The sequence below is a fragment of the Petromyzon marinus genome, chromosome 53 (assembly GCF_048934315.1).
Source record: "Petromyzon marinus isolate PM22_M1 ecotype Great Lakes invasive population chromosome 53, UKy_Petmar_22M1.pri1.0, whole genome shotgun sequence".
In the NCBI taxonomy this organism is placed as follows: Eukaryota; Metazoa; Chordata; class Hyperoartia; order Petromyzontiformes; family Petromyzontidae; genus Petromyzon; species Petromyzon marinus.
The window spans coordinates 11,189,982-11,211,358 of record NC_133719.1 but is presented as its reverse complement, the minus strand read 5'-3'; the positions used below and the strand labels follow the sequence as shown (position 1 = coordinate 11,211,358).

Sequence of the window (21,377 nt, the reverse complement as noted above, 5' to 3'; positions counted from 1 at the left end):
CGACCTCATTCGGGTGACGATTCGGAGCGCCGTGCGGGTTTTAAATATTTTCTGTTTATTTTGTTACAAAGAAAACAACAATAGCACAAAACAGGAACGGCGGCGAGGGGGCGGCACAGTCAGCAGCACTGCAACTCGTACAGCAGAGCAGCCACCAACAAACCCCGCCGTGCCTGCGCGTGGTCGCATCATCATCATCTTGACATTAAATACATGGTTGTGACGTTCATGTAAAAAGCTGCATAACCTCAAAACACACGACACGAGATTTGTTTTTTTTAAACACCTAAATAACGTTATAGAAAACAAGAATTACCCGCGCGACTTTTAAGTACGTACAACAAAATATCCCGCGACCCCCATTCTAAAAAAAAACCCCTCTCAGTCAACAAACACTGCACTTACCCCCCCCAAGTCTCCGTCCGTACTTCAATACTCTTGCTGTCCTGATCCACGGCTAATACAGACGCGCGACGTTACAACACCCCTCCCCACACCAATGTAGCCCGGTCGATCGGTCCGGTAGGCGTGCTTCTATTTACACTTTGCCCCCTTTAAAATACACCCGTGGGAACACGCAAGCTACGCACACTTAGAGGTCTCTGTACAGCACTCGGGATGGCAGTTACGTCTGGGGGTGATCACTTTTTTTACACGGCTAAAACTACGACCACTTTCACCCTTATCGAGGATTGCAATGGAAAATGAAAAAATATAATATCAGTAATAGTACAAAATAAACAACAAAGATGTATGTAATCGTGAAACCCGCACAGAGGCTGTGGCCAGCCACCACACGGCTAATTTATGAAGGGAGACGCGACCCAAACACGCGACGATATACAGTAAACCCTGCAAACCAGCAACATACTTTTCAGAGTGTACTGCAAAATGAGACCCAGTTCAAACTCGTACGTAAAAGTGCTGCTGGGCATTGGTCCAGAAAGCCCACAAACTGATGGGACTAAAATAATTTACTTGTATGTGGCGACGCGAACTGACACTAAAGCCTTGAATGGTTTCGCGTAGATCGCGAAATCTCATCGTAGCGAGCAGTTCATTCGTATGAAAGATATTGTGCGACTTCTACATGAACATTACCCGCTCTGAAATGGCTCAGAAACGATTAAACTATGGGCATATAAAAAAGCATGGTGAGGTGCACGCTGACACCGATAAACAAGTGGAGCGCGTGGATTCTTGCATCCAGAGTGCGTGATCGCCGAGTCACGCGGTGGCCGTGTGCCATTTATGTAGCCCTCCACCGAACTTGATGGTGGACCGGTCATCAAAAATACGCGAAAATATTTTATCTTTTTAAACTAAAATATTTTTCATTTAAACCAGGTAAGGCCTCACTGAGCTATATAGCTCTTTTTCAGAAGCGACCTGGCTATCACAAATGATAGCTCAACGAAGTGGTTTATTATCGCGTGGAAATTTACAGCAGCCAAATACTTGAGACACGTGTTTCTAAATGTGGAGGGAAACCCCAGAGGGGACCCGGAGAAAAATCCACGCGACCACGGGGAGAGAAACATGCAAACTCCAAATATACAGCAGCAGGCGTCTGAGTCGGGATCAAACCCACGACCTCCTGTACATCAGGCGAGGTAGTTAACATCTCGCCAGCGCCACAGCTGCAGTGTCGGGTTGTCGTGAAGAACCCAACGGTGGAGGTTGGCTGCACAGAGACCTTTCCCTGTCTGGAACCTGTCCAACAAGGCACCACTGGCGGTGTAGCAGGATGGAGTCAGGTTTTACAGATTGTAAGATCCCCGGATAAGGAAACAGTTTGGTGCTTATTTCCCCCTCCATTCCTCGCGCCAACTGCTCTCTGCCAAGCAGTGATCCTCCCAGCAAAACCGAATAAAGGCAAATCATTGACTAGGGAAAGCCAAATGGGATTGGGGCAAGCGACGATAGTCGAGACCAGTGACAGAACGGTGACCCAAAGGAGAGACCGCGTCGAAGAGGATGACCACCGCAGAGATGGAGCCATGAGATCGGGGTCATGTGCCGCAGACTGAGGTGGAGAGGACTAGCAGCTCTGGACTACGAGGTACCGGCCACGGCGTGGGGGAGGCCGTCAACCACCAGGGGAGAGAGATTATGGCTTGTGATAAAATGCTCCAAAAGAACACATGAGTCCGGATTAAAATTAACGGCTCCTCTCTCGTAGGCTCCATCCCTGGCTGCCCCCCACACGTTTAAAGCTTCATGGGAAAATGACCATTTTGGAGTTACGGCCAGAAGCGCCATTATAGCTATCGCACATCTTTCTTCAAAAAATCTACTCATGAGCTCGTTGGGTGTATTCCTAAAAATGTTAGTTTTTAGTTCACAAAGCTTAAGAGGGCTCCATCGTGGCTGTGATGCTAAGTGCCAATGCACTGACTCTCCCAATTCCCGTGACTTTCACAATCAGAGGGGATTTATTTTCTTTTGTAAAAATAAAAAAATCGGTCATCTGTTTTGCCGCACGCAACCAATGAGTCAGCCGCCAGTGCCTTGCAGTGGCTGCCGCTGAACCGATCACGCTGAACCGATCACGCTGATCAATCACGCTGAACCGATCACGCTGAACGGCGCGCCGTGCCGCCGGAGCGTTTATGTGAATCGGGTTTCGCACCGAAACTAAAATTATTGAACTGGATTCTGTGACTTTCGTATTTGAAAATCGATTCCAAATAGATTAACAGCAACAAAAAACTGACAAAAAAATACGATTAGCATCGCATTTTTTGTATAGTTTTGAGTTTGTCACGTTAGCGGAGATTCGCACACTCGTGTGGCCAGTTCCCCGAGAACACGAATTTAGAGAAATGAACGGTTGCATCATTCGGGTTGTGTCTTCCCTTTAAATCGCCTTCGAGTGTCGCGGGGGGGGGGGGGGGTAACAATTGTGCAAGACTCGAACTTCAAAAGTCAACTTAGGCCTGAGGTTTTTCACCACTTTGTACAACAACAAACACGACAGCAGCGATATTTCCCATTCTTTCCACGCCAAAATAAACTACAAACATTTCTCTGGGCTCTTCACCAAGAGGACCCCAAGCCCGTCTGGGTACGATTGTGGAGTTGTTTTTATTTGGGGTGGGACGGGGACAAGTAGCCATGGGGGAGAGCCATGTAGAGTAGCCGAAGGTGGCCCATGATGAAGGGTTTTTTTATGGAGGGGGCACTGCATATGATTTGCTCACTCCTGTCTAAACGTTTTTTTTTGGGGGGGGGGGGGGCGAGGAGTCTCCTCTTTTCCCTCTGTTGCCAATGCCATGGTAGTGGTAGCACCATTGGTTGGTTTTGTCTTAGCTGTCTGGCACTATGATAGCATTAGACTTTTTCCCAATCCCTATCCTCATGCATCCCATTTATTCCCCACAGATGTCTAATTTATGCTATGAACCATGGGCATCATCTCCCACAAAGTAAATTTTTATTGACTATCTTGATTGACTGTTGCATCAATTTTCAGAGCGGTATTTTTTTCACTGTGGTGTGCAACGTCCATGGTCGCCAGGGAGCTCGTGGCGAGATTTTTAACTACCTCACCTGGTATATAGGAGTACATGGGTTCAATCCCGACCCTGACGCCTGCTGTATATTTGTAGTTTGTATGTTCTCCCAGTGGTCGTGTGGATTTTTATCCGGGTTCTCCGTTTTTTTTCCTCCACAGTTAGAAACACACATTTAGAACACATGATAAGCCACTTGCTTGAGCTATCATTTGTGATAGCCAGGTCGCTTGTGAAAAATAGGTATATAGCTCAGTCGGCCTTATCTGGAAAAAAAAAAGTTTAGTTCCGCGAACTATTCAATTTTTTCAGAATAGTTATTGGAAACCTTGCAGCCAATGTGGCTCGGAGAGAAGGTGAACCTTTAGATCTCGGCGTTCGTTACACACTGAAGGTTTTCTTGCTTGTTCGTATACTGGAGTTGGACATACGATGAATAGTCACTGCCATTGCAAAGGGCCTACAGTATGTGGTGTGCTGGGTACAGAAATATTTCCCAGGGCACCACCCTGGCCAGACCCGACTGAACTTAAGCCCGGGTTGCATCCAAATTAAACAATAATTGGAAGGCAAAAGCAGTGTGCTGTAGTGGTGGTGATGCACCAACGCTGGGCTTAACCAGACCCGTTCTACTGGTAAGCCACATCGGCCGGTGATGCCAGTCATCACGTGACAGATAATTAATCCACCTGTGACAAGTCACCTGGCTTCTGATCAAACAACCCAGAATGCACTCGATCCCCTTAGATGTTAAGCAGAGTTGAACCTGGCGAATACATGGAAGGGTGACCACCTTGCATAACTGGTGTCATAGCCTGGGGGGACGCTATGGGCAGTTGCAAAAGCCATCGTTGTACCGTACCTTTACGCTGCCACATCTATGTTCCCCGCCTTCACCAACCTGCACTGACCAGCGTGGTGAAGTATGGTCAAATAATCCCCTTTTTGGCGGTTGACACAATGAGCTGTAGGTGTACATGCATTGCGTTAGACTTAGTTTGTAGCTTCAACGCAGAGACACAATCCGGCACTCAACACAGAGCATGAGCCGTCATAAAAAGGCATGTCAAGATTAACAAGTTGGAGGAAAGTAGATTCTTAAACTCGTGATACATGCATCCCGCAACGTGTGCCAGAATTTGATCATTTACAATTTATACAAACGTTGACTTTAGGCGAACAAATGGTTCCACCCGACAAGACTGTGCAGATGGGACGGAACGAGACGAATGATTCTTGAATATCGAATCGTGACCCTCGAAATCGTGACAATTTATCAAATTGTGGGTTTGGATGGGAAGGGTGTGTGTGAATGGCGGTGGAGAATCATAAAATGCCTAATTATAAATACACTGTAGGTGGGATGTTTAACATCAACAAGTCTCCTGCTGTGGCATTGTAGTTACTAGCTGTGGCCAACTGGTTATCCTAACTCTACCCCCTCAACCAAGAGTGGTAGATCATAGAGAGGAGTGGAAGTAGGTGCTACACACCACCAGCACTCTGGAAAGAGGATGTGGAAAATGACAGCCTCCCCTAACCTTAGGTTTACGGCTGGCTGGCTGGCTGGGGGAGTTAGGTCACAACTTGTACGGACTGCCGCCGGCAGGTCTCGGAACCGTTTCCAATCTACGTTTCGTTTTTCATTCAGAACGGTGGTGTGTTCACCGTGTACCGCCACGGTTTAGTTCCAACACCGGTGCAGTCAGCGCAGCGTAGGAGTGGTGACAACTCTGCAAGGTAACCCCCCTGTAAAGCTCGGACGGGTTGTAGTGACTACCCCACACCCCAACGTCAGGGATAAGGCGAGTTTAGGGGATTGGAGCAACACCCTGCAGGGATCTCCTCCCACGGCATTCCAGTAGCATCTTTGTCCCAGACATTTCATCCCAACGCAGCTGCAGGACAAACTGCCCCATGCCCCACTGCCAGCCAAACAACAGGGGGCCCTTGCATCTTGACCCTAGCAGAAGGGCGAAGCGGTGGGGTCAAACGCCTTGAACATATCCTTGAGTGACGTTTGGTCTTGTTCGTCCGTTGTTCCCTTGTCATTATCCTTCTCGCCGTTACCGTCGCCTTCACTGGCGTTGTCTTTGGCGTGGCTGTCGGCCCCGTCTGGCGCCGGCACGGGCGCCCCCTGGGCCTGCTTGCTCGGCTGCCTGGGGTCAATGCCGTACTGCGGCCTGATCATGGGCAGCATTGGCAGGTTGTGCATGGCTCCCGGCTGCGCCAGCTGCTGCGTGGGCACCACCGAGGGCCGCAAGCGCGTCTGGCTGTAGCTGTTGTAGCGATCCTGCGCGTCGCCCGACCCCTCCGAGCCGATGGTCTCCAGCACCGAGCGGCGGACAAACGCCGCGTCGCCCTGCGTCTCACCCGGCGGCTGCTTGGTCTTGGGTATCACAAAGCGCCGCGGCTTCGATTCCCCGTCCGGTGCCACCGCCGCCGAACTCGCCTCCGCTTGGCCCTTCTCCGACTCCGTCTCGGCCGTGCCACCGCAACCCACGGTGGCCACCGTGGGTTGCGGCGTGCGGGGGTCGTACAGGTTGATGGAGCTAACGATGCTGCTCTGCCCTACGGCCGACGTGAGCCGCGGGTCGTACGGCGCCAGCGGCGTCGTGGGCGACTCCGCCTGCACCGCCGCCGCCCGGTCCGGCGAGCCGGACGCCCGCAGCTCCTTCGCCAGCGTCTCCACCACGGCCAGCTTCAGCAGCCGGGGGTCGGCCGCGGAAGCGGCGACGGCGCCGGCCGAGGCCGCCGAGGGCCCGACCGAGCCCTTGACGACACGAGGGTCCGCGGGCCGCTCTGCCGCGCCGCCCGCCCGGCCCAGCCGTGGGTCGGCGGGCTTTGTCTGCCGCACGACGAGACGGGGGTCCTGCGGCGGAGACGGCGCCGCCTGCGCGCGCACGCGGGGGTCCGCGCTGGCCGCCGGCGCCGGCACGGCTGCTTTCACCAGCGTCGGCAAACGGGCGTCGAGCGGGGGCAGCGGAAGCGGTGGCAGCGCCGGCTCCGACTTGGGCACGGGCAGGGGGATGAGGTCCTCCGGCTCCCACAGGACGAGGCGCGCAAAGTTGGGCTTGGAGAGCGACAGCTCGGTTCGGATGTGGCTGAACTGCTTGAGCTGCGAGCGGGGGTCACGCTGCTGGGCGCCGGGCGCCGGATCCAGCGGGATGGCCACCGCCTTCTCTCGCAGCTCCCGCTCGCCGTCCTCGTCGTCGCCCCCCGCCGCCGCCGCCACCGCCGCCGTCGCCGCCGCGGGCGCCTTGCGCGCGCCGCCATTGTACGCGTCCTTGGGCGTGCGGCCGGCCTGCCGCGGGTCGGCCGCCCCGTGCGCCAGCCGGGGGTCGCGGCTGGGCGCCGCCTGGCCGTCACCCGCTTGCTTGAGGCGAGGGTCGGCCGGCTTGAGACGTGGGTCCTGGGCTTGCGCGGACCCGGACTGCTTGTGCAGCCGTGGGTCCGCGGCGGAGGAGGGAGCCGCGGGGCCGCCGGGCCTTTGCTTGGCGTGGGTCTTGAGCGTCTTGAGGATGGAGCTCACGCCACCGCCCCCTTCCTCCTCGTCGCTCGAGTACCAGCTGACACCTTCTGCCGCACGACACGATGCCACCAGTCAGCACGAGCCGGTGTACGCGCGAGCACGATTGGATTACACACGGGCAGGCTTAAATCGGGACTAGCTTACGCGCTGGCAGGCTTGGAGACATGCACACAGAAACATGGTTACCATGCAGACATCCACACGGGCAGATACCCTGGCGTGTACATACGCACGTGCCCAGGCATGCTTGTCTACGGACAAGTTTACACACTGAAATGGTGACATGCAAACACCCTTACACATGGGTACATAACATAACAACAAGTGCCATTCGCCACTAAGTGGCGGTGACATCACCAGGGCGCTTGTGCCAGGCTATGTGCGCGTTTCGGCACACATCGACACACATACAGGCATGGTTACACACATTCTTACATTCACGACACACACACAACGACCCACTTATACGAACTCTTACCCAACAACACCCTGACACACAGACAATTACACACGGATTTTTACACAGAGACACTTATCCCTAGCCTAAGCAGTGAGTATAGCTCACTGCCATATCTTGCATTGCAAATGTGACAGAAACACTAAACGATGATTGTGTCAAAATCTTTTCAGTGCATATAAACACAATTTATACTTTATCGCTTACTTTAAGACGTTTATAATATCATTAACTCTTCTGTAACGACCATGCAACATTTGTGTTGCACTGTCTTCCTGCACCGCTTCAGGGTGGAGCAGGGGTGCTGTGGTTACCACACCGGCGAGTGGTATCGGAACAGGTCCTGGGCCCTCCCCAGGACCTGATAGCGATACTGACCCGCACGGACCAGCACGGTGAAGCGTGGCCAAGAGACTCAATATCAACACTGCACGGGGAGGCCTTCATCCAGCAGTGGATTGACAAAGGGCTGTACATGTGCGTACGGGTGCGCGGGCGGGCGAGCGAGCGCCCGAGCGATCGTTTGCCCTCACCCTCCTCCTTGTTCTGCTTCTCCTCGGCCTCGGCCGCCCTCCTCGCCATCTCCTCCCGCTCCTCCTGCTTCTGCTGGATCCTCATGAAGAGCGCTCGTTGCGCCGCCGGCAGGAAGTCCGGAACCGCGCTGGGGACCCCCTGCATGGGCCCATCGGGGCCCATCTCGCCGAGGGAGCACATCTCGGCCTCGACACCGCCGACGCCCGCAGCGCCCGCCATGGGGCCCGCGGGCCCCATCGGTCCCATGGGGACCCCGGAAGGTACCGGGGGCCCCAGCGGGGGCATCGGGCCACCCCCGACGCCCTTGCCGAACATCTGGGCGAGCTCGCCTTCGCTCACGCCGGCTTCTGGCATCGCCTCTGTGGGGCAGACGCGAAGGCAATGCCCGTGAGCGAGTGGCGACAATCATTCCTGCTTGGACTTCAACAGATAAACGGTCACGTGGTGGCAACGTTGAGCGACGCAGGTCACTCTTGCAAACGGGAATATCCTTGGTCTCTTGAGTTCTCAGCGGGTTAAAGCAAAATAAATTTGGAACTTGAAAATCTGCTGTGCTGCGTAAATGCCACTGTAGAAGAACCGGAAAACCTTTTCCTTCCCGAGGGCCGAATAGGACTTTCAAATAACTTAGGCGGGCCACACGTTCGCACACACCTCAGTCACTGATGTCACCATAAGAGGCCCTTGCAGTGACGGATATCAAGTGTTGTTGCCAGGTTGAATATAATCTCCACCTCGTACCCAATTAATGTGCCGAAAACGATTGCCGAGATGGATAGATCTCGCATATGGTCAATTTTAAAGCGGTGGGTCCCATGTGGGACCCACCCTGCGGGCTTGCAGGCTTCACATGCCTGAACTATAGGATCCCCCCCTAGAGTATATCCATTCGGAGTGTGTGTGAGAATCAATGATTTTCTTTTGTAATGGGTTCACGCGAGTCCCCTGAATTACTAGAAATATTACGGGGTCAAATTCTTGAGGTGAATTGTGGCTGCGTGCAAATGTGCGCAGGCACGAACACAGGCATGCGTGCACACGAACGCGCAAGCACAAACAGACGCTCGGGCCTGCACGGGCAGACAACCTCAACACACGAGGATGCGCAGTTGCACTCGCGAACACGCACATCGTCCAAGGAACGTGTGCGTACGCAGACGCACGTAGACAATCCAACACGCGCGCGCACGAACACACAAGCACGAAGCACGCGCGTGGACAGAGCGACAAATGTGCCCGAATACACACGAACCTGCGCTTTCCTCCGGCGGCTTGCTCTGCATCCTATGCTGCCCGAAGAATGACTCCAGGAAGCTCGCCACACACGCCGCCTGGTTTGATTGCTGCATGTGTATCTGCTGCTGCTGCTGCATCTGTTGCTGCATCTGTTGCTGCAACTGCTGCTGGTGGTCCGGGCTGCCCATGGCGTTGACACCCATTTGCCCGAGTGGGTTCAGTGGTCCCATCGGTCCCATCGGCCCCATGCCCATTGGGTGGTTCATGGGTCCCATCTGGTTTAGCATGCCTCCCATAGGCCCCAGGGGACCCATGGGGTTCTGTGCAGGGTTCAGGCCAGGCGTTCCCATCCTCTCGGGAGGCATGGCCATCATCTCCCCGCCACCCGGGGTACCCATGTTCTCCGTGCCTCCAGGCGGAACCAAGCCCTGCATGTCCACACCAGGACCCATGGCCTGGCCCATGTTCTGGACCATGTTCTGGCCCATGTTCTGGCCCATGTTCTGGCCCATGTTCTGGCCCATGTTTTGGCCCATGTTCTGGCCCATGTTCTGGCCCATGTTCTGGCCCATATTCTGGCCCATGTTCTGGCCCATGTTCTGGCCCATATTCTGGCCCATGCCTTGCCCCATGTTTTGGGGCATTCCCTGACCCATATTCTGGTTAATGTTCTGACCCATTCCCTGAGCCATATTCTGGCCCATTGCTTGTCCCATGTTCTGGCCTCCAGCTTGTCCCATATTCTGACCCATATTCTGGCCCATGGGCTGGCCCATATTCTGACCCATATTCTGGCCCATGCCTTGCATCATTTCTGGCCCAACAGGAGGAGGAGGCTGCATCATGTCGGGTGTGCCCGGCCCTGACATGGCCATCATGTCTGGACTAAGGCCGCCGGGCCCTATTCCCGGCCCCATTCCAGGCCCAAATCCAGGCCTAATTGGTGGTCCTGGCCCTGGAAACGGAGGCCGTGGCTGGTTTGGTCCAGGGAAGTTAGGCCTGCAGACAGAGAACACCAAAAGAGTGAGATTGTGAAATACATCAACAAACTCTCCCAGCATGTAGAAGAATAATGAACCACATCCAGTTTGATCGTTGTCTAGGTTTTTGGAAGATAAATGTGAAAATCTGGTGTTGAGTCATTTAAAGTTAATTTGCTTTTATATAGACTTTGCCAAATAACAAATAACAAGTTGGCTAAACAGCTGCAGATATCAGTTCCGAGAACACAAGTGGAAACCACAGCAGATTGTGTGTGCCTCCGGCAGCCCAGTGAAGGCCGACTGGGATCAGAATAATTAATTAAAGAGTTGAACGAGAGAAACTTATATCGTATGCATTTGGAAACACTGAACCTGATCATGAAAAATAGTATACCAAAGTGTTAAATCAGCCTATGCTCAAATCGCCCGGAATGGGCCAGGTCTCTTCAGAACTCAGAAGTTAAAACAGAGTTGTGCCTGGATAGTGCTTGGATGGGCGACCATGATGCATAAAAATGGTGTTAATGGCTAGTGCGGGCCTACCCGTCCAGCGCAGCAACATCCTTTGTTGTACTTCTACGCTCCCGCATCTATTCTTGCCAAATTCACCAACCTGCACTAATCAGTTCGGGTGAAGTATGGTCAAATAAGCCCGAAGACCCTCATCTCGCTAGAGGCCTGACAAAATAGGCTATACACGAGCATGCACGAAGCAGACCGATGACAGAGGCAACCGACCGACGCTGAGAAAGAGAAGAAACACAGAAACCCACGCTCACCGGACACCCATCTTGTGCGCCAGCTGTGCCGTCGGCTGCACCACAATCTCAAACAACGAGGGGATCTTCTTGTTCCCTTGTTGCTGCTGCCCTTGCTGCTGCTGCTGCTGTTGCACTTGCTGCTGCCCAGCTTGTCCCGGTGGCCCCGGCAGCCCGGGCGGCCCCGGCGGCCCCGGCTGGCCCGTCGGCGGCGGAGGCGGTCCCAGAATGCCCGACCGCGGATTTCCGCCGGACGACGACGACGAAGGCCCTGGGCTCAAACAGTCCTGATGCGACGGCGAAAGCGGCTGCTGCTGGTGCGTCGGCGACATCTGCTGCACCGGCAGGCCGGAGGAGCCCTGCTGCTGGCCGCCCGCGCCACCCGCGTTGAAGTTGGGCGTGGGCAGCAGGCCGACGCCCGGCGGGGGCTTCGGCAGCGGGGTGATGCCGAGCTTCTTAAGCTCCTCGAGCTCCTTCTCGTCGTCGGCAGCGCTGGCCTCCACCTCGTTGCTTAGCACCTGCCAAGCGCAACGGCCATCGTTGCTCTGCATTACACGCTGGGCAAAGTGGGACGGACAAAACGCTGTACATGTGCTGTGCGATTAGCCACGCACACTTTGGTCGCTCGCGATGCGATCAGCAGAGAAGCCGGGGAGTTGAGCCAGACCCAGAAACCAGAACCGGTGACTGGAAATAACCCTTTAATTTGTTACAGGTTGGGAGCTTGCAGCTGAATGTCGAACCGAAGTACTTTTTTCCAATGAGGAATGAAAATTATAAAGCCAGATTTGAGTTACCGGTGCGAACCGGTTCAGATAAGTTTTACATCGAAATCTATGCTGTCAGCAGCTGTCACTGCATGCTGCACGCTGTCGCGAGCATCTCAACAATACAAATGCTCTTCTCCCCGCGGATTCCTGACTCCACGTGCGAAGGCCGAGGTGTGAAGCAGTGAAACACGCACAGAACACACCAAACCGGACAAGCAATCGGTTTGACTCCCTGGATAAAACATTGACATTAATTATATAATAAAATTGAAACTGTTGATATGGCTGGATCACCTAGAATGCGCCTTGTGTCTTGACAAGAGCTTGGAGGCTAAGCAAGTGTGAGCCTGGATGGTGGTTGGATGGGTGACTATCATACACAACACCGGTGCTGGGGGACTTGTCAGCAGAGGACAGCACAGCAAAATTAATCATTGTACTGTACTATGCTCTGACATCTGCACTCTTCACCAACACGCACCGACCAGGGTGAGTGGGTAAGGCCAAATAATTCCCACAACCGCCGCGGCACAGGGAGGGCTATCATCCATAAGTGAACTGACAAAAGGCGCTTTACACACATACATATCCCAATCATTTTACACCTTTGACCGTTAACTCAGAATCATCTTGCCACCATGGTCATGTGCAAAGGATGGCCAGCTGTGCCCACAATGGGCTTATTCTGTTTCAGATAAAATCTTGATGCAAAGTAAAAAAAACACTTGCTGTATCTCTACGGTGCTGTGCTTGAACTGAGACTGAAGTGGTCGGGCTGTTGCATGCGGTTTGTGAGCGGTGGTCTGGCCACCTCTGGCTTGTGTGTTCGTGACGGGGCCTCACCTTATCAAGTATTTCCTTGGTCTCCTCGGTGAGAGGGTCGTGCGAGAACTTGCAGTTGTCGCCCTGGAAGCAGGTGACGCCCATGTGAAAGTAGCGGCACGGGTAGTCCTGTGCAGCAGGCGCCGTTAAGGAGCTATCGGCAACGTCTTGAGTACAGGGCAGGCCAGCAGAGTTTAATTTCAGCTGGGTCTGTATGGGTCAGAATATTATTCTGCACCCGGCACATCAATTCCGGTACGTCTCTCACCATGATAGTGGCTATGAGCAGACATGCCTACTCTAGTCTACTGGTCATAGGTTGTAATTCCAGCCTGATGTGGAGCTATGTTACAAGGCGGTTAGCACAGGGAAGTGCTGAAAAATCCACTCGTGTACCAATCTTCTACACTCCCAAATCTACGCTCTCTCCGCCTGCACGCCAACCCACACTGACTGGCAGGCGTGGTAAACTCTGGTTAGATAGCCCTCGTGGACCTACATGGCGCGGGTAGGTCCAGATTAACAAAATGCGATGTACAGGCTCTCCATGATCCAACTAGTGTTCTAAATCACAGGCTATATATTCCCTATTACTCATTGTGTCCCCTATCAATGTGTTCACGATCATTCACCGGGGTGGAGTGGTGGCGCAGATGGACGATGTCCATTGCCTACCTTGTATTAAAACATTACTTACTGTTTAACCTCTTTACAGATTTGCCACGGGTTTCGTGTAATTTTCTGCCGTTTTTGCTGACGAATTTGCAATCCCCTCCCTCCAGTTTCCTCCAACTACCGCCGACGTTCTTGGGCTGCGGTCGTCCTTGAGCTGCCGAGCTCAATGGGCCTTAACCAGCTGAAATAATAAAGCATGATTCTACCAATGACACTTAAAAAGGCCCAGCATGCTGTGCGGCACGCGACTGGGCACAGACCCAAGCAAAAGGATATTGTGCATGAAGAGGCAGAAATCTCCCTTGACGCAATGTCCGTTCTGGTAGAACTTGCACACCTCCCGCTTGCGGTTGGGCATGTCGTGGCTGTACTGGCAGTTCTCTCCCTGTGCAGAGGACGGGAGACGAAGACAGGCCACTGGTGAGACCTTGGGGAGTCAATATCTCGGCTTTGCAACCTGTGCTCTTGGGCGCGCGCACGCAGAGCGGCCAAGCGCGGAATAGAAAACAAACGGCAGCGTCGTCGTTGGAACGCGATTTAGAATCGGAAGGTCGCTAGTTCTAAGCCATGATTTGGTGCCTTCACGGGAGCGAGGGTGGCGTTAAAATGAGTAGCTTTGTGGGAAGTCAACGCAGCCTAGGTACACATCTACAAGGGCTGTGTGCTTTTAACGCTTTCCGAGGTTGAAACCACCTATGAATGAGCTGTTGTTGTAATGGTAGGAGGGGGCGGGGGGGCATGAGTGCACTTTCGCTCTCGCAAAGATCGTCCAATCCGAGTGAAAGGTCAGCGTAAGGTTGTGTTGCTATTAGGGACAAATGTGAGTCAAAAACTGGCCAAATTGATCAAAGGGTTTGGCACAAAACTTAAAGAAACAATTCAGAGCAAAAAGGAACAAGTGCAAATATGCATACGTGCTTTCCCCTCGGAGCGACCCATCGGCTTCTGCACTGCTAATTAAATACAAACGCGTGTTGTTACATAATCCACACGTGAGCTTGTTTTATTCTTAACTTGTTTTGGATTGCGTCTCCTTTTGAGTCAGATATGAATTTCTGCGAGTTAATTAGTTCAGATCAGGTCACATTCAACGGACCAGTATTCACGTGGGCTTAATAGATCAGGGTTACGTTTGGGTTTATTAGGCCATGGGTCCACGTGGGTCAATTGTTCAATTGGGTGTATCAAGTCAAGAGGTTCTCGTGAGTTTGAGGTTGTGTGAATGTAGGTTCATTAGCTCAGGGTTTCAGTTGGTTTATGTAGGCCATCTATTTATTTCATTAGGTCATGGATCATGTGAATGACTTAAGTCATTACTTCATGTGAATGCATTAGGTCCCTTCTTAATCAGGTGAAGGATTTATGTTTTGAGTTCATTAGGTAATATGTTCAAGTGGGGTTATCAGGTCATGAGTTCATTGGTCAGGGGTTCACATGGATTCCCTAAGCTATGGGATGATTACACGAGGTTCTCCATCAGGTCAGACATTCGTTTTCAACGACACGTGCCTATGGCCAACCGCTCTGGGCTGCTTATGACTCGAATCTCAAGAACATACCTACAACACATGGGGATACCATGCGTTTTGGGTAACTATGGGTTGCGAGGTAGCCAGGAGATGGTAGTAGATCAACGGATACTTGAATCCTAACCGTGCAGAGCATCGAGTGTCCGTGTGGAGGACTTTCTCGGTATACTCGAGGAAATTCCCACACTAACAATATTGGCCAAACATCTCAATGCAGGTCACTCATGATAAAGTGTCTTGAGCATCAGTGAGGCCTTCTTGTGTAAAATAAAGGGCATTATTGTTCATTATGAAGCCCAGAGGCATCATTCAGGGGGTCAAGAGTTGAATGCTCCGTGAGTGCCCCATTAGATATAAAATTCATGCATCATGTTTGTGGGTTCATAAGAATACATTTGGTCACTGTTAATTCAAGTTCATCGGTCAGCGGGTTTCTTTTTAGTCGATGAAGGGGTTGTTCTTTTACATTCATTCGATCATGAGTTCATACATTTTGTAATTGCATCAGTCATTCGTTTGGGTTCATTCAGAGTCATTGTTGATTTTTCCACAAAATTATTTTTGTAAGTTCATTAGGTCAAAGTTATAAGGCCAGGGGTCTAATTAGGCCAAGGGTTTGCACGAATTTATAAGGCAAAGGGTTCATGTGGATCAATAATAGTAATTCATGATCTTTTCAAAAGTATTAATGTAGCGGCCTTTAGTGGCTGGAGGGATCACATAACCAACCTTACATACAGTGCATACAAATATAGAACCGTCGATTCTTAGGCACCAGTCCAATGCATGTATCGAGAAATAAGGAATGGCCATTAATCAATTAATCGATGTACGGGCCGATCCCGACATAAGGTCGCGAGTTGGTAAGGGCAAGATTTGTTTCGAGGTAATTAAGCCAGTAGGAGTTAATGAGAGGTTGTAAGATCATGGGGTCATCCTTGGTTTATCGGCTCACACGTTTATTTGGGCTGACATGTTCGTGGGGCCAGGGTCATCATCCTTGTGCTTTCATTGGGCCATGCTCCGTTGTGCCCCACTGTAGGATCGTATATATTCATTCATATGCGCAAAAAGGTTAGTGGATTCTCAAGAGGTCACTAGGTCAGGGAACTGTGCTAGTTCATTTGGTCAAGCTTCCCGACTTCATGACGTCAGGGGTATGTGATTCACATAAGTACATTAGGTGACGATTTACACATTTTCACTTGGCCAGCAGTTTTGCCTGGGTAAATAGGAATGCATTAGGTCGAGCGTATGTGTGGGTGCATTGCAGTTCATTAGGTCATGGTTCATAAGAGTTCATTATATAAGTATTAATGTGAGTTCACTAGGTAATTAAGTCATGTTTATGTGAGTTCCCGAGACCTAGAGTTGCACAGTGCATGGTCAGATATGAACCTGTGCATCAGGTTCATGGATTGATAGTTCATGAGATCATTAGATGGGTGGGGGTGGCGGGGGCGTGAGAGTTAATGAACTCGAGATTCATAAAAGTTCATCATGGTTCACAAGGTCGGCGAGTTCAATAAGTCAAGGAATGTGGTTTCATATGCATTCATCAGGCCAGGATTTAAATAGGTCACAGATCGTGTGCTTCCATGCGGGTTCATGTGCTGTGGACCATGGGTTCATATGCTCATTAGGCTATGGGTTCACAGGAGTGCATTCAGTTATGATTTCATTAATTCAGTGGGTTGTGGGTTTAAAGATCATGTGTTCAAATATATCCAAGGATTTGCACTGGGTCACACAAGTTAATTAGGTCAGGAGTTGAGTACAAAGTCACGGGTCAATAAAGTAATTGGTTGCCATCATCCCCCTGAACGAGAATTCATTTAAATTCACACGATCACGGTTCATAAAGTCTGGGTTGAAGTGGGTTCATAAGGCCAGAGGTTGGTTGACTCACACTAGGATTTCATTACCGATGGTTCAAGTAAGTTGATCGTCACGAGTGCTTCGAAGTCATTATTTCTGTGTTTATCAGCTCAGATGTTCATTTGGGTTCACTTTTTTGTGCATTCATTATGGCATCATCATTCTTCTTGTGCATTCATTATGGTCACAGGTTGCATTGTGCACTCGTGTAGGCAAGGGGGTTTTGTTTGGGGGGGGGGGGTCAGATATTCATTTTTGCATCAGGTTCAGGTCTCAACGTTTTCTGCCGGGGGGGGGGAGATAAAAGGCAGGGGTGGTGGCGAGCAGTTTTCTTCTGCATGAGTCGGCTCGGGGGGGGGGGGGGGGGGGACACTGCTTCATGCATCAGGTCATGCGTCCTATGATCTCTCTCGTGTCTCCCGGTCCCACGGCGCACACGACATCAGACTCGTCCCGCCAGTCTGCGGCGGTGAGGGGGGGGGTCTCGCTGGGACCGGTGCCGTGAATGTATCGGTGCACGGCAGTGGTTGGGAGAGTTATGCTGTGCATCAGGTCATTAAGAATGCTGTTTGAATGACGGGCTGGTGAGTTTGTAACAACTTGTTTTGTTGTTGTTTGATCCTGCGAATGCCAAAAAGTGAAAAAGGAATGGAAAGTGAGAATGGGGTCGGGCGAACGCTCCAGAGGTAGAGAATGGGGTCCGAGGTAGTGGAAGTGTTAGTGGCTGGTATTGCTGGTTTCTGGTGGCACATGCCTTGTGGTGGAATGCTTTGAAGGCAAGAGTTGGTGGGTCATGTAGATTTAGGCTGAGGTGGCCAGGATATGGGTTTGTGAACTCATCTGTGCGGATCTTTTGAGTGTGCTTTACTGTTACATGCCGGGTACTCCCGTTTCCACCCACACGCCTTAAAATTGGCTTGTGCAAACATCCCAAGGCAAGGCCCTCCTAAGAATCGTGCTACTCAAGTGAGGTTTTTTTGGACAAATCACATCACTGTTAGTTACAGCTAGGGGTAGGACTGACATATGTTTGGGCAACGGTGACTGTGCAAAAATGTAGGCAGGTGGTAAATTATCGATTCATCAATTAAAACTGATTCTTACGCCCACGATTGTACGAATTGAATCATGCACGTAAGAATCAACCATTTTATGTTTGTGCGAATGAAACGTAATAGTTACCCTCAAGCTACCGGAACAAGGTAGAACAAAAAACAAGACAGAACGATACATACAATACAAATAGGGATGTAGAATAATCAATGCATTTAAGTCGTGATGCCATATCTTAAAATTCAGTTAAGTGGCGTAGCTATCGAGTGTGCAGCCACAGGGGCTCGGCCGGGGGGGGGGAGCCCATGCATCGGGCTATGAAGGAAGAGGGGAATTTTGGGCAGGACCCATTTCATTCCTTGCACCAGGACCCCGTGCCAGCCACGTGACGCCGTTGCTGGGAATGGAATGAGTGAATCGCCCACTCCTGAGGGGCAGCCTTTTGACTCTTTGTTCACTTTTCATTTTTTTGGCGTCCCCACCCCCCCCCAACTACCCCTCATCACCGTGCATTTCTTATCGCATGACGAGGGGCTCAGTCGGTGGACTCAGGTCACTGTGCATCAGGTCATTGTGGTGAGGGGCGAGGGGGGGGGGGGCGGAGGGATGGGTGGAAGGCCATCTAGCGGAGCACCTTGACACAGCGGCCCTCCAGATAGAACTTGCAGATGAGGTGCGCTGTGCTGCCCGTGTGGTTCTTCTTCTTTTTCTTGCGGGGCGGGCACACCATCTCGCCCATGTCCTGTGGAACAAACGTGAACCGTCAGCATCGGGACAGATGCACGCACACGCCCGCACGCCCCCACACCGCCGGTAACGCTCGTTTTTCCCGGCCGACGCAAACTTTTCGCGACGTTAAGACGTCGGGGTGGGCGACGGTAGCCTCACCTCGTAGTGATCGTAGTGCATGTCCATGTCTTCCATGTGCTCCATTTCCCGCATGTGCAACATTCGGCCCCGACCACGCCCGCCTTTGCCCTGGCCTCTGCCCCGGCCCCGGCCACGCATCCTGGCGCCTGGGGGAGGGTCGGGTCGGTAAAGCAGCAGGAGGGGGGAGGGAGCGAGCGGAGAACAGCAGCACGGTTAGCAATGAGCAGAAATTGGTCGGCATATAACGACACATCATCACATTATTATATGAATGTAATAAACAGCCCCTTTGTCAATCAACTGCTTGATGAAGGCCACCCCATGCCGCATTGGTCTAGGCGGCTGAGTTTTCATATTTCACCACACAGTTAGTCATGGTTGGGGATCGAGCTCAGCTCATCGGGGTGATTTATAGAATAACATCGCTTAAACTTGATTTTTATTACGCTCACAGTACATGTATCAAATCATGTAAGTCAGTCAATAATTAACAATTAAAGCTAATTATATGCAAGTGATATGCCATTGTTAAATTTTTGGTCATGTATTGAGCAAACTTGAAAAATGAGACGGACAAAAATTTAAACAGTAAAATCAAGACTGATTCATGAGACTGAATCGCAGCCTGAAATCGTGACAATTCATAGAAAATTTCTGGGGGAGGGCAGGGAGAATCAGCGCGCTCATTTGAAGCTTAGTTATTGACGGGCGAAAGAGACTTTGACGCGACGGTCAGACACGCCATTGTGGCCCCCTCACCACGGTGCCCACGCAGATGGCCCTGGGACTCGCGGTATTGCTTGAGCTGGCAGGCAAAGTCATCGTCCTCCTCGCCCTTGTATTCCTCCTCGTACTCGTCAAACCTCCCCCCAATGCCGCCGCCAATGCCGCCGCCGCCGATGCCGCCAATGCCGCCGCCACCGCCGATGCCGCCAATGCCGCCGCCGCCGTCGTCCACCTCTACATCACCACCGCCGTACTCTTGGTACTCGGGGTACTCCGGCTCTGGGGGCTCGTCCATGTAGGGCTTGGGCTGTGTGGGACAGTGGTCAGAGGGCAGTAGGGATGAGGGTTGATTATTATTATTCATCGTGTGTTCCCCTTTATTCATTGTGTTCATGATAACGATTTGTTCTTGATAAGAGCGAACTATACGCCGGGGCGTGTCAGAGCGCTTTACATCACGTCTCATCTCAACCGCATTTGAAATGGGACCTCCCAGTGGCACCCGTTCCTTAGACTGGTATTAATCTGCCAGTAGGGAGCAATAATTGCTGTACACGGTACACACGATCCTCCTCTGACTAATGACATCAGGGCATCTTTAATGGCCGCTGCGAAGCAGACGGCGCTTGGTACTTTTAAGGTTACACACCGCGGCCAATAAATTCGTAACGTGAACCTCTGCAACAAGCGACGACGGCGCTACCACTCGGCGGCCACGTAACCGTCTTGCCGATTACCCATCGGGTATTCCCTATTTCACAGTGGTTCCCAAGCTGTGGTCCGCAAAGGCTGTGGGAAGTGATCCAAGGAGAAGCTGCCGATGCGATTGTTCAAAATAAAAACACCTTATTTTTTTGAATGCAAGACGGTATGTGAAATTCTTTGGGAGGGTTGACAGTGGCCCTGTGGGTTCAGAGAGGTTGGGAATCACTGCCATATCATACATTGTATATGTCCAACCCTTTTGGCAATCCACTTTTAGATGAGGGCCTTCCAAAGTGGGAGTTATTTTACCATACTTCACCAAGCTGGTCAGTCTGGGATGTCAAAGGAAGGGAGTAGATGTGGAATAGACACAGTATCATAATAATGGATTTTTCTGCACTGCCCTCTGCTGACTACAACATAGCTCTATGGCAACCTATTGGTGCATGGTTGCTAACCAGAAAAGTGCCGTCTACGCTCAAAGCTGCTTAGCTCCCAAGGTCAGATGAGATCACACGCATTCTGGGGGTGATTTGGTGAGAGGCTACACGAATGTTGGCCTTAATAATAATCTTTGTTTATCCAGTAAAGCCTAACTGAGCCTCAATACTTTATCAGGAGGATCCTTACAATGGGGCCATTGAGCCAATGCCTTCTTAGAGAAGGAACGCTTTTCACTGTACGGGAGTAAATCAAAGTGCCCGGAGAAAGCATATCGAGGAGGATAACACTCAAAAGAGATCAGTCTGGACAGATAGGTACAGGAACCCACTTGGTGTACTCCCTTGGGTGGGTAGTGAGGCTCGTAGTCCCTGTAGTTCTTCCTGTAGCCTCGGTTGTCACCAGCTCCATAGTCTGACTCCTCGCTGTTTTCTGAAAACTCGTCGCTTGAAGGGGAGTGCCTCTGTAAAAGACGGCAAAAGCAACGTCATCATCACCACCACCATCCTTGTCCTTACGACCCTAAATATCCTCACTGTCCAGTAGTGCAGGTATCAAGTAGTGTACAGGTGCTACTGTACCGGGACCCACAGGCCCAAGCAGGGGAAATTGGACAGGAGCCAATTTAATTTAACGGCACCAAGGCCCAATGCATCGATGCTATTCCACTGTCAGTGTCATTAATATTGAAACCGCATACCATCTCATTATAACCCTCAACATTAACATAATCGCCAAGAACAACATTACCATTGGCCATCACCAGAGACATCCTTGTCACAGCCATCTTAAGAACAATAATCGTCATCACCACGATTATAGATGACGCTGATGGTTATGTTAGCCAACAAAACCGCCACCTTCATCACCACCTTCATCACCAATTTCATTTC

The 21,377-nt window shown here is 51.5% G+C and overlaps 1 protein-coding gene across 1 annotated transcript in view; it reads right to left on the bottom strand.

The window, feature by feature from the left end:
* Nucleotides 1-34: 34 nt before the first annotated feature.
* Nucleotides 35-21,377, bottom strand: part of ZC3H4 (zinc finger CCCH-type containing 4) — a 32,849-nt gene continuing 11,506 nt past the window's right edge. The window contains exons 3-12 of the mRNA XM_076052020.1: nt 20,816-20,947; nt 19,372-19,645; nt 18,631-18,758; nt 18,377-18,484; nt 13,539-13,667; nt 12,629-12,736; nt 11,037-11,533; nt 9,291-10,273; nt 8,038-8,397; nt 35-7,094 (exon numbers count right to left, since the gene is read on the bottom strand). Coding sequence (XP_075908135.1) covers nt 5,479-7,094; nt 8,038-8,397; nt 9,291-10,273; nt 11,037-11,533; nt 12,629-12,736; nt 13,539-13,667; nt 18,377-18,484; nt 18,631-18,758; nt 19,372-19,645; nt 20,816-20,947 — 4,335 coding nt within the window. The 3' untranslated portion in view covers nt 35-5,478. The remainder of the gene's footprint in view (nt 7,095-8,037; nt 8,398-9,290; nt 10,274-11,036; nt 11,534-12,628; nt 12,737-13,538; nt 13,668-18,376; nt 18,485-18,630; nt 18,759-19,371; nt 19,646-20,815; nt 20,948-21,377) is intronic.